The sequence below is a fragment of the Leptosomus discolor genome, chromosome 7 (assembly GCF_034619465.1).
Source record: "Leptosomus discolor isolate bLepDis1 chromosome 7, bLepDis1.hap2, whole genome shotgun sequence".
In the NCBI taxonomy this organism is placed as follows: Eukaryota; Metazoa; Chordata; class Aves; order Leptosomiformes; family Leptosomidae; genus Leptosomus; species Leptosomus discolor.
The window spans coordinates 52,860,907-52,874,265 of record NC_141397.1 but is presented as its reverse complement, the minus strand read 5'-3'; the positions used below and the strand labels follow the sequence as shown (position 1 = coordinate 52,874,265).

Below are 13,359 nucleotides of genomic sequence, written 5' to 3'. Positions count from 1 at the left end.
CATCAGGAGGTGCCCCCTCTTTCCCATCAAGAAGATCACGCTCTAGCTGAGTTAAGTTATCATTCCTCCTTCAATGGGTAAGTTGTTGGTACTTGTGTGTGAGGTGAACCACCACAGATGCTTTCCAGACCAAGCTCTTGAAAGTCATAGAAAGAAAGAAGGGCTGTAAGTCCATACGTGGTCATCTTAGGGTTTTGCTCCCTGCTTTTCCCCTGGTCCACTGCTCATTTTCTGCCTTTAAGCTTGCAGGTGAAGGCTCTGATATCTGGATTGAGTCAGCCTGTAGATGGGCTGACTTGAGACAAGATTTTCTGTCCCTGCTAGAAGCAAGCATGTAAATGCATTCACAGAGAAGCCTAGACCCCGCCCTCTGCAGTGCACTGCCATCGCCTGTCCTGAGCCTGCCCTGCGGTTTAGTAAAGTTATCTTCTTGCACTGAGCTCATCCAGACAGTCTGCAGATAATCTACTTGTAAAGTAGCCATATGTATGGGGCATGGGCAGGTTATGGAATTGATGGCCTGCCCACTCATACAGCTGTCTGTCAAAAGCAGCGTGGACAGAGTCATTGCATGACATATTTTGGGACACTCAGATCAGAGGAATCCAATGCTAACACAATGGCTTTGCAAAGACACTGCTGGATCATAAAAGTATTTAACAGTTCACAGGTATTAGCCTGGGCTTCCTAATAAAGAGAGGTTTTAAAGCCTGTAAGTTCTGTGCAGAAATGCCCTCCATCTGAAGGCTGATGTGAAAGAGGTGTCTGTGGTGGTGTTGCTTGGAACTGGGAGCTGGAAGCTTCAGTCCTGCTCTTGGCTCCCACTTCACTGCATGGATTACTTGTGAGAAAGCAACAGCCATTCTATTCCTCTGCTCCATCCTCCACAGAGCATGCTGTGACCTCCTGTGGCTCAAAAAGCGCTCTTTAAAATCTGTAAATTGTCAGGTGCTGTTTAAAATATGATGATATCTGAAAGGCTGAACACCACGATTTGTTTTTGTAGACGATATTGGATAGCTTCAGTCATTGTGCATAGCATGGAGGTCAACAAATGTGAAGTGAGGATATACTGCAGCATCCGTTGCACATTAGATTTGCCCTGTGCTGCCTGTTTGCCAATCCATTCAGATGCCTGAGAGGATTTTCTGCTAATAAATCAACATGGCCTACTAGAATGTCTAAGGGAAATCCTTTTAATTATTGCCTGTGGGTCATTAATTTTAGCAAGAGTGACTGCCCACGGGTAAGGTGTGAGCAGCCACGATGTGGAGGTGACATCTGAGGAAGAGAAGAGTTTCTGTTCTGCGTGTTTAGGAGAAAGGACACGACCCTCACAGTGACATGTTGAGGGTGAGTCTAGGGAGAGCATCACTGCCTTTGCTTCGAATTAGTAAATGAATTGCATTCAACACTTACTCATCACTCCAGCAGAACACAGCAGCATATAGTGCCTGAGGAAATAGTGGGGTAGTTGGAGTACCATGAGCTCTTAAATAACTATGCTGATAGGCTGCAGCACACCACATGGGCTAAAAATCACTACTAAGCAGCATGGTGCATGGCACTCCAGGGAATTCCTATGTCTAGAATCAGAGCAAGCTGCTAAATAGTCACAGACACTGTATTCCTTTTCCTGACTTGCTGATGAGTTGTCACACAGGGTCAGGAAGGCATGGCTACAGCTAGCAGGTACCAGATGGAGCCTGCTGCTCTGGTCTTTCGTTGTACCAGGATTTCTTGCAAGCTGAAAGCATCTGAGCTAAATACCAGCTTGGGGCGCTCAGTGCAGCTCTTGTGATACACCTGCCTTACAACTGGAGCACCAAACTCTTTAAGAGAGGCCCTTCTCTTGGCAATAGGCTATAATTTTTTCCTGGTTTTGATGCTGTTGTGAGGGTGTGCTCCCATATATATTTCACTTGCACAAAAGCAACAGAAAATGGGAAATGTGTTCTGAATCACTCCCAAGGAAATAACAAAGAATTATGTTAACAGCAAACTGTGTTTTGCATGTCATTAGATCTCACTGATATAATTAAGCTGGTTTTATTCCATAGATGCCAGCTTTGGCCTGTAACAGGATGAACAGATCTCCTGTTAATGAAGTACATACAAGGTACTGGTGTGGCAAGCATGTGCTTCTTGCCAGAGCCCAAGGCAATTAATGTAGCATGGTAATTACAGTTTTGGGAGAGGTAAAGTTTTGAAGAATATGCAGTATACAAGCTGCAGTTAATTAGCATGGCTCGACAGGGCTGGAGAGAGTTCAATTCTAGACAAAATCAGTCCACACATTTACAGTGGCTACCAGATTCTGCTCTCATTTACACTGTTGGAAAGCTCAAAGTTAACATCAGGATTTATTCTGAATTTACACCTTTGGGAACATGGTACTTTGTTTTTGCAAATAAAAACTTAAGATGACTTAAGATGGATATATGTAAGAACCACTGATGGATTGTGGTCTCTCCTTTTGGACAGGGGTAAACATAATTCTGCAGTAGAAAAAGCCAGCTAACATCTGCACTGACCAGCCAGATAAGCCAAAAATCTCTGCTCAAAACATCTCTTTGGGTTGAGTAGGTAGAAATCAGTGGGCTTGGCCCAGTCCTATGAGGATAGCAGCCCATACATATCAGTGAGGAAGACCCAACTCTCATTCCTAATTCTGGTTAAAAGGGAGGACCTCCTCCTCAGGCATATTAAAACAAGGTGCTATACCTAGGTGTTTTATGGGAACAATTTTTCCATTGTAAACTTCATATGTACCATTAAGGCAACAAGAGCCTACATCAAGGGAAATGTGCTGCCCTGTGGTCTTCTCCAGGAGGCAAGAAAGAAAACTGCACGTGCTTCTGTGGAACAGAAAATCTTTATTGGAATGATATCCAAAGGATTGAGACTTCTGTGCCTGTCCTCCCCCAAACCTACGGTGTATGCTGACGGGACACGATGAGGAACAGCTCTGGCTCCGCAAGCTGAGGCACGCAGCCCTGAGCCCTTCACGTCACACCCAGCTTGCCTTCCTGTCCCAACAGCGGGTGTGAGGTCATCACAGACCTGCTCATAGGAGGTGACGGGAAACCCAGACACCACCGTGAGCAACGTCTGCAGATGTGGGCAGAGGCCCAAGCTCAGGGGAACTGTGTTAGTGTTTGGTGCCTCAGGGGACCTGGTGAGAAGGGGAAGAGCGTGCAGTGGCAGCAGACCGAACGGCACACAGCGGATCGTGGTAGGTTAAACCTGGAAGGAAGGAACAGTGAAGAGTGGCAGTGGGCTACCAGCCCCTGTCACAGTCCCTGTTAGACTTGGCTGTGGTGTGGTCATGGCATCCGAGTTAGCAGCATGATGAGAGAACAGAACAAACTCTTAACACATTAATACCCAGCAGGGCAGTTTGGGGAAGGGCTCATCTTCATCCTCCCGTCCTGGCAAGCCTTCAGATGCAGTATTTCCAAAAGCAGGCTGGAAAGGGATACAAGAGAAGGATGTTAGCATCCAAGGGACTTTTTCCAGCTTCCTGCTCTAGCCCTGGAGTGGATTTCAAATGCTCAACTGTCTTAAGAGAGTCGGGGTGTGAAGCCAACGTTGTGGTTTCTGGGCACATCTCAATAACCAGCTTTGACTTCATATAACACTTTTGGAAAGTGTTTCTTTTAGCTGCTTATAACGTAAATAAGGGATCTAAAAGTTGTTTCCGTGTTGTTTGATTTATGAAGGTTTTCTTTTCCTTTTGCTCTACTTCAGCAACATCAGGAATCAGCTTTTTCTTTCCTGTCTACTGGCCAGCAGTTTTGCTGTCTCAGAGGTGTGTTCAGGGTTTTTTGCCTCTGGCTGATGGGAAGAGCAGGATACTGACTTGGAGAGACCAGATCTGGCCCTTACAATCCTTTCTTAAGAGCCAGTCACCCTACCACCCTTCTCTTAACTGTCCTCCAAACAACATCGATCTCTGTGGGATCTTCTAAGACTAGGTTAGGGAAGGATGCACATTTTGGTGTTATAAAAAATAGCTGTATCACCAGCATGCCCTGTTCTTTGAATCCTATTGTGCGTCTTCTATTGTCAAGTATGAGAGGAGATTTCTACCTGGTTTTTGAAAGCAGGATCTTAGGAGAAAGCTTCTACTTAATCAGCAGTGTTCATGCTGAGGCACGAGCTCCTGCCAGACTGAAAGGACTTTAGATGAAGGCAAAGATTCTTTGCTTTAATTTCTGGCAGAATCTGATTTAAACCTGGCAGGGGGAAGTAGTTTTATCTACATTTGAACCTTCCAGACTGGGGGGGGCATGAATTAGATTAGCCAAATTAATGACAGCCTCCAGGGTTGCTTATAAATTGCAGATTGTCTAAGGATCACCTAAGCACTTAAGCAAGCCTTGCACAAAGGGATTTTCTCTTGGCTGTTTGGCAGGTTGTCAGCTTGTGCTTCGACAGAACACGTGGGTAAGGGCAGAACTACCTCTTTTGTTTTTAGCCAGATCTGTCATCACTGACTTCTGGTTCACACCTGTCACTACTTTGTGGAGGAATCCACTGAAAGCCAGTGCGAACGGCATTGTCCATGTGCTTGTCAGGGGCAGCCTTGCAGAAGCACTGGTGCAGTACGCTCCTGAGTCACTGGATACAGACTGGATAAAGCTTGGACACCAGCTGGGGGACCTGCCAGATCTTAGTTCCCTCCACTCTCGGTTGATTTCCATATCCTTTTTAACTGCTTTTCAGCAGCACAAACAAGTACCCGTTTTTACTCTGTAGGGAGGCAGTGACCTTGGTAGAGGGGAATGCGTGCAGTCCACATGCCTCATTATGCCTTCAGCATCAGCTTTGTGCCCAGAGCAAAGCGACGGGTGCACTGAGGGCACATGTTCACACAGAACTCACCCACTCCCAGGCAGGCACTCGTTGCTCATATAACCCCATGTTCCTCTGTAAAAAGGCTGCAACACTAACTGCCTCCAGCGAGGTCCTGGATGTGCAGACCCAGTGTATCTGCCCCGACAGCAGACAGGGTTGGGCGCACAGTCCTTCTCACCAGCTGCTAAACCAGCCAGCTATTAACAAGAGAGGGCCAGGACTGCTAGAAAACCTGTCAACCTGTTTTTCAGCATATTTGGGGCATGTTTACTGTCACTGTCTGTTGCAAAAAGGAAGACCTGGTGAATAAAGCTGGACAGGGCTCTAACCTAAAACCTACCGCGTTTTTTGGGCTGGGATGCTGAGAGACTTTCCAAGGCATAGGCCACCTCTGACCCTTCCTCAGTTGAGAGCTGATCCTTCAACTTCTCCAGCTGTTTAAAAACAAACACAGCAGTAAACAAATGGCCCGTCATGAGGAGCTCCACAGCATGCTGGCAAGTGCAGGGCAGCTCAGAGGCAGGAGGGACAGGCAGCCTGGCTGACAGCATTACTGGGGAGGGCAGGCTCTCCCCTGGGGGCAGGACCGTTCCAGGAGGATCTGCCTTTGGAGCACTAACTCCTCCTCATGTCCTCCTCCATTAAGCTGCTTGTTTCGTGGCAGCAATGTAGGCACTCTCTGCTCTTCCCCCTACTCCAGGGTGCAAACACCTGTGGAGAAGAGGCTGTGTAGAAGGACATTGCTCCAGTAAGACGTGAGTCAGTGCTGGGGCAGGAGGTCTCCAGGCATCTACCCACTGAAGCAGAGAACATTGCTTCTCCATTGCTCTGCATTGTCCCTCCCCTTCCTTCCCCCTAGTTCTTGCTAACTTCACTTGGTTATAATGTGGGACATCCACAGTATTTCTTCTCCATCTGTAGCTACTCTTCTCTAGTAGACTGGGAACAACTATGGCTATCATCTAGACTTCTGCTCTGGCAGTGTTGCTCCCAGGAAGCCAGAGGTTAATGTCCCTCAGCACTGGAGTGAGGGGCTAAGGTAGGAGCTGTCAGGTCCCGTCTGGCATGCCGCACTGTGATTTTCAGTCTGAAGTGAAAATTGCCAAGTGGAAACCAGCAGGACCTCCAGGATCCACACAAACAGCTGGATCTGGCCTGAGAAAGAGGAAAAAGGGCTTCTACTGCTTGCAGGGTTTGGGGCAGAGTGGGAGCCATGTCAAGGTTGCTGCACGACTTTCCTTGTTAGTGGGCATTGGGTGTGGGATGGGGCTTCCTCTTGCTGTCTCTGTGTGTGTGTGTGTGTGCGCGCACTCTGCTCAGCACAGCAGGGCTCTGGCCCTGGATAAGGCCTCCCTTGCTAGTGAAGTGCCCAAACATAAATCATCCTGGATTAGTTGGGGAGTGGCTATCCCTCTAACTTCAACTGTTATCTAATGCAGCCGGCTGATACAATGCTGAGGAAGGCAGCATGACCTCCTCTTCTCCCTCCCTTTTCTTCAATGGAGATTTCCTTTGGTGTTTAGTTTTTTCCTGGCTTGGTTTCCACTGGCCTTTCACTGGTAGCAGAGGCAAGAGCTGCCTCAGCTTTTGTTGCACTAATGTATAGTCTTGCTCTCTCTTTATCTCTTCCAGCTTGTGCAGCTGTTTAGCCTGGGTTCTGCTTTTCTCTCTATGCAATGTATGCTTACGTTATAGCAGCAGAATGAAGAGTAGCAGGATTCAAAGGCAGAAGAATAGGGCATAGACAGTATGCACAGTTGTTTAGCTATTCATACAACAGTATGCATATATGTGTCTGTGCATTTGCTCCTCTTACCTGTTCAAGCTCTTCAAATTTCTTTGCCAGCTCCCAGTCTGCCAGAAAGGAGAGAATAACATCAGTATCTGCATTGCTTCCTAAAGCTCAAATCAAAAACAATTTCTTCATTTAACTTCTTCAAGTGTTGACAAGAAAAGACGTAGTTGTCATTTAATTCCTGTTAGTAATCTCCAAATCTATAGTAGCAGAAATAGTGACATAAAAGTAGGCTTTCTCTGCTGAATTCTATGGGACTTTACCCCAGTTCTCCATTACGAAGGAGGCTTCTTTATCATTCACCAGGCTTATGTGAATTGGCCCAGCAAGGTCACGTACTGTGTGATACCAACTCAGGTGAACATCTTTACTGCTTTTTTATTTTCATCCTGGTAGCAGCAAATCTCTAATGCTGGCTTTTCTGTCACAGGTCTTTTATATGAACTCCCATTGCTTCCTTTAAGACTTGTTTATCTTCACATCACCCATGCAGGCAGAATTCAGAACACACAGATTTAGCCTAGCAAAACTTATTGCTTTGTAAGTCAGCAAACATCAGTATCTGCAGAGTGGAGCAACAGGAAAAGTAACATAGCAGTGAGTGCACGGATTCCTCACTTCTGAATGTTAGGGCAGCACAGAGACCTGGGGACCAGCTTCATAGATCAGACTTAGAGATCTCAAAGCTGAGCAGTACTGCACTAGACTACCAAAAACTTGTGCAGATGGATGAATGAACTGCCCTAAGATAACCCATCCAGGACAAGGGGTGAGTTAGGTGGCTATGAATGGGATCTAAAACCTCCAGCTGAACAGGGAAGGGCCTGGACTAGCAGTAGAGAAAGCTGCAGGAAGGGATGGGGGATTTCAGTCTCACTCATCTTGAGGAGACGCCAAAACAGTTAATATTTTTAGTAAGATAGATGAAACAATGGAAAGCACCACAACAAAATGAGCTCGGTCAGAGCTGAATGACTGGACTGCAGCAGTTCTCCTGGGAGGGGAATGCAAAGTGATCAGGTGCTTTTAAGTGCCAGTTTGGGAAAAAATGCACTAAAATAAGCAGAAGAGCCAGGAAAGAGATAAAGAATGTCTCTGCTGGGCCCCACAAGAAAGCCAAAAACCAGCCCTGGAGCTGCCTCCTTTTTGTGCTCCTAACATGGCAGCAGGCATTGGTCTGCATCTCCAAGGGGATTTAAGACATAATTCCCCCTGATTTCAGATAAGACTTCAGCACATAGACACATTGCCAGACTTGGGCTTTTTTTTTTAAACGTTTGAAACTGAGCAGGAGGGTGCCAAGAAAGAGCTGACTGCTTTCTCAGTTTCTCCTTCGAGAAGGAAACAATTCACTTGAAAAATTCTGAATATTTTCTGACAGATATTCACCAACAGAAAAAGTAGCAGTTCCTAAGCAAATCCAGTACATTAGGGCTCAGTTTGAGAGACAGAATGGGAATGGGTATGGGCTGGGAGTCAGGAAGTGGGGGCTCTGTTGCTGGCACTGCCAGCAATGACCTCAGGCAGATTCCTTTAAGCATGTCTTTACATATCCATAAGGTAGAGACAGCCAGGCCTTTGTATCTGCAAGTCAAAAGTGCCACTTAAGAGATTTTATTATTATTATTATTATTATTATTATTATTATCAACAATAATAATTTTTTATTATTATTCTACTACACGGTTTTACCTCTTTCAGAGTTTTGAGTGCCTATTTCAGCTCCACTTTCTGCAAACCATAAGCTTGGCCAATGACTGCTATGAATAGAAAATGAACAGCGGTCGAAATTTGGAACAGATTATCTCAGGCAGGAAGAAGGAAGTTAATTTATGGATGAAGCCTTGAGAAACTGCCTGCTGTAAATCCTCTGTCTGTGCTCTGCTCAGAGATTCATTATATTCAATTGTCTGGCATAAAATGCAGCCTTTCCTCTAGGAATAATAAGTGCAATAATCCATAAACCAATCATAAAAATGTTATTTCTTGAATGCATCCCCTTTGCAAGAAGAATGCCTTTGTTAGTATAAGGACTTGATTTATTTGTGTTTATTTATTTGTCCCAAGATTGTTTAACCACTGCCTCACTGCATTAACAAGGGTCTGAGGAAGAGCACTGAGTGATTTTGATGAATAGATTTTCATAACAGAATTTTTGCTGGACCACGTTCTCGGCTGTTTTCACAGAGTAAGGCATCTTCCTACTCTGAGACCACCACATACAGTCCAAACCCTCCCCTGGCTGCAGTGGCCGTGGGAACAGCTGACCCCTGTAATCCATATGGTGCTTGTGATCACTGTGCATAGTATCATGGAAAGCCCAAGTTTCTTTTCAGTCAGTCTGAGTTTAGCTGCATGCTGGTGGCTTTAAATTTGGTGTCTGATCACAGAGCACAGACAGGAAAAGCCTCCACGTGGCCCATCTTTGGGATGTGGGAAAAGCCTGTTGTCTCAAACTCTTCCTGCTGTAGCAGGGGCTTAGGCCTAGATATGAGCTCCCACTGTCCTTGTCCCAACCTACACCTGACTCCAAGGGATCACAGCCATATGCTCTCTGCAAAATCTTGATGCCGCTCCTCTGCCCCATGTGCTTACAACATGCTACTGGTTTTAGCGTGCCAGCAAGACACTGAGCTGTCTCTCAAAACCACATGGGGCTCTATGGGATGTGGACGGAGAGGTGACTCCCAAGGCTGGCCCATGCCCCAGGCATAGTACACAACGTCTCAGATTAGCAGAGGCACAGGGACTCAGCAGCATCTTTTGTTGTTATCACTTATATACACACACATGCTCCTTTGCCAGCTCAGTGTTGAGTGTCCGAGGATCTAGGGTGCGTGTTTTTTGGGCAGCTTTACATCACATTGCAAAAGCAAGTCTAGTAGTCCCGTGATGGAGAACACTTGACATTAATCATGTGTAGGCACCATACTGGGTGCTTCCACTTTCTGAGCAGCTAGTATTTCTGAGGAACCTGAGGACCAGGTTCTTTGTGTTCATGAAAACGCAGATTCAAGGAGCTGAGATCTCCCATCTCCTTCACTTACCAATATTTTCCGGTCTCCGCCATGCGAGTTTCTTATTAAGAAGCAGAGTCAGCAGTGTGTCCTCGTGATTTGTGTCTTCTCTCTCGGGAAGCACTCGGTTCTCTGCAGCACATAAAACACACCTTTCTCGATCTCTAATGACAAAAATAATGGACCCTCCAGTCCCCAACATTAACAGAAAAATTAAGATGGCTAAGAAGCGGAGGGAAAATATCTCCTGTCAGCATTTTGTCAGGGTGGAAAGAGCTTGGGGGAAGAGGAAGGTGTGTGAGCACAGAACAAAATGTTCAGGCAGTGAGGGCTATGCAGTGAAAGGGTGTGGGATGGAGGAGCCATCCCTGCCAGCTCTGGGCTGCTGGCCAGTCTCACTGCAGCCTCATCAGCATGGCTGGCTGCAGAGAGCCAGAGACATCACCTTGATTTAGGAAGTCCCGACCTCTTCTGCAAGGTGGATGTAGCGGGTGCCTCTGCAAAGCCAGATAGCAACTCATCAGATCCTTTCTTCTCAAATCTGCAGGTGTTCCCCCCACTCACACCATCCACCTTCCCAGGGCTGATGGAGGTGGGAGCTCACTCCTCATGAGGGCTGATGTGTGAGTACCACAGCTGAAAAGCCCTGCAGCCCCGCAGTCTATTCTTGCACTCAATCAGCCTTGGGGCTGCTCTATCTGATTGACAGTGGTATTAAAGGATTCCTCCTGAACAGAGCCAAAGTGTGGAAGAGTTTAAAGAAAGCCTCTCTTTATCCCTGAGGAAGCCTCTTACAGTAGCTGTAAGCCACGTAGAATTTTTCTGTTTTCCAAGAAAAACCACCCCAAGCTGCTGTCCTAAAGCAATTTGGACCTCTCTATGAGGTCCCTTTAGAGACCTTTCTCAGTGGTTTTGCTTTAGTGGTTGTGGCTATGCCCTCAAATGAATGGTTGTGAAGGTCAAGGGTTCAGAAGAAACCAATGGACACATGGGATGGGACAGATCAGAGCCCTGAAAGGCTCTGACACCCTCCCAGCTCTGCTGAACAGACTTCCAGAATCATCTGAAACTTGAATGTTGCATTCATTTTTGAGAATGACAGAACAGGAGCCAGACTTAACAGGGAGAATCACCCTTCTCCAAACTCTTTGGTCTGAACATCCCTGCCCCACATCTACACCCTACAAAGTCCTAGAAGATGCCTACAGAATTCATGGAAAATACTAAGAAATTATACAGAAAGCCTTATTTTCTCTTCTTCAGGATCTTTAAGACTTCTGCTCACTTCCTTCAAGGAGGTGAGAAGGAGGAAATGGTCTTGTATAGCTATCAGCCCTATATAGCTGTGATGGGATGAATGGAATTATTTTTGATACACGTGAGACAAATCATTGTACCAGGTGAGCCTTAAGGATGCTCAAGAGTATGTGGGAATCAGCTCCATTAGCTAAAGTCACATAAATCTGCAGAGGAGCCCTGGCCATAGTGATACTCCCAGTATTCGGCCAGACTCAACCCTGCCTCACGCTGCGGCTGAAGCCGCTGCTCCTGATCGTGATCTCTGGAAATAAACCCCAGGGACTTAGCGGAGCTACACACTGTGTAAAGCTTGTAGTTAGAGTGGATTGCTATAAACCTCATTCCTAAGTCTGAAAGACAGTTATGATTTTAAAATAGCTACTTTTAGTCATTTGGGGGATTTGCTACAGAAAAAAAAAAACCTATAAACACTCTAGTAAAAACCAAACAGAAGCAGTATTTAGATAGAGTGGCCTCAGGAATGTTTTGGTTGTCATTACAAAAATAAATAGGTGATATAAGAGGAAAAATCATTTGAAAAGCAATGTTATTTTCAAGCCTATATTTAGCTGCTCTTTTTTTCCCCACTGCCAAGTCTCTTCAAGAAAGAAGATTAATGATTGACATTTCCCTGCGGAATAAGTTCAAGCTAAGATTAATTTAAATTATGGGAGAAGAACATAAAAAAAGAAGGTTTGTGAATAAAAAAAGTTCAGCAGCACCCTACTACTGACATTTATGAGCTGTCAGATCTCATATGCTACATATTGGAATTGCTACTCTCTGTTATTTTAATGTTTTTCTTTGGAAATTTTCTTTGTGGAAAGAAAGAACTACCCTTACCAGATTTCACCAGATCTGATATTTTTACTGATTAGCAGAATGTGTCATACGACCAGTTGCAGACCAGAAGGACAGCTTTAGCTCATGCTAATATGAACAAGTCTCTGGGTAGCACCCATGTTAATTGATTGTTTAGAATAGCTCAAGGATCATTTCATTTTCTTTCACAGATAAGCGAGTGTTGCATTGGCCATGACAAGCAGCAAAGCAAAGCAAAAAGATAACCACCTACCTGTGTCATCTAGTCTGTATTCCAGCTTACCTTGTAGTAAAAAAGGCTCTCCATGTGTAGATGGGACATATACAGTCATGGTCAAGATAGTTAGCACTCCAAGGAACAGCTGGACAGACCACATCTTCTCCACATTCCCACCACCCAAAAGCATTCTTCCTTCAGGCACGGTGGAGGACTCCAATGCAACCCAGTGCCAGATGAGCTCACTTTTAAGAGGCAGTGGATGTGCCGTGATTGCAAATGGCCTTTGGAGGAGGGGAGAAAAATATCTCTTGAGATATAATTCAACCTGTCAATATGATTCACTCCTTTGGGAGTGGACAGAACAACCCAGTAACAGACGTCAGATGGAACCTGTTCAATATATCTCATATCAGACTGATCTAATGAATTCTGATGTTCCCACAGGCATGCACTGTCCACGCACATTGATATATATTCCATACGTACATACATTAAAAATATTTTTTCAGGGCTGCTGCTTTAATGGAGTTCAGGCATGAAGACTCCCACATTAGCAAGGAAGATTCGTCTAACGTACAAGTTGCCGTATGTCACCAGTTTGGACAGAATCAGGTTAATGGGGTTTTGTAATTTATCATCTCACTTCCTAGTGCCTATATTAATTAATGTGAGATATAATGAGTGCTGAAGTGGTGGGACACAGAGGGGGAGAGCTCTTTTCATCTAATTCGTTGGAGGATGTTGAGTGTGTCTCACTCACTGTGACTTATGGCTTTTTCAATGCGAAAGGCATCACACCCTATTTTGGGATTATGTTTGAGTGGGGGAGTGCAGATTTGGCAGCAGATATGGAATACATCAAAGATGGGCAACTGTCTTCAGCTTTTTCTTGGAAAAAAAAAAAAAGTGGAAGGTCAGATGCTGGTTCTGGATGCACAGCCATATTTTATTAGTTTAGAGCAAAGTATTGAGGCACATTGCACATATTCCTTGTCTTCTCAGGTCATGACTACATCTTTGTTTGGCTTCTGCTTGTTGCCTGTCCATCACTATTGATCAGGGACCTGCTACTAGTTTCATATTACAACCTCACCAAGAAAAATGTTGTAATAGTAACAGTGCTAAACTTTGTTCTTCTGCTTCCTCTGCAGAACTGAATCATCTGTACTACTCTTTGGCCAAGCTCTGACTTGTACATATACTCCTAGTGACTCACTTTGTGTACTTTTTTGACACCACATCATGCCAGATTACCTAATATATCTTCGCCTGATGGTACGTGCACTTCATCTTAGCTAACAGACAATACCATTTCCATGTTTGGGCTTTTGTCTTCTGGTCCCCAG

The 13,359-nt window shown here is 45.2% G+C and overlaps 1 protein-coding gene across 2 annotated transcripts; it reads right to left on the bottom strand.

The window, feature by feature from the left end:
* Window positions 1-3,442: 3,442 nt before the first annotated feature.
* On the bottom strand, window positions 3,443-12,200 carry UTS2B (urotensin 2B). Of its 2 annotated transcripts, none has more exons than XM_086468405.1 (5): window positions 12,047-12,200; window positions 9,703-9,804; window positions 6,677-6,714; window positions 5,201-5,294; window positions 3,443-3,468 (listed from the first exon to the last, which is right to left on the bottom strand). In XM_086468405.1, the coding sequence occupies exons 1-5, from the start codon at window positions 12,198-12,200 to the stop codon at window positions 3,443-3,445; spliced, it is 414 nt and encodes a 137-aa protein (XP_086324531.1). The 2 variants fall into 2 exon arrangements, with proteins under 2 accessions (XP_086324531.1, XP_009953535.1); XM_009955233.2 differs by having other exon boundaries at window positions 12,077-12,200.
* Window positions 12,201-13,359: the final 1,159 nt, after the last annotated feature.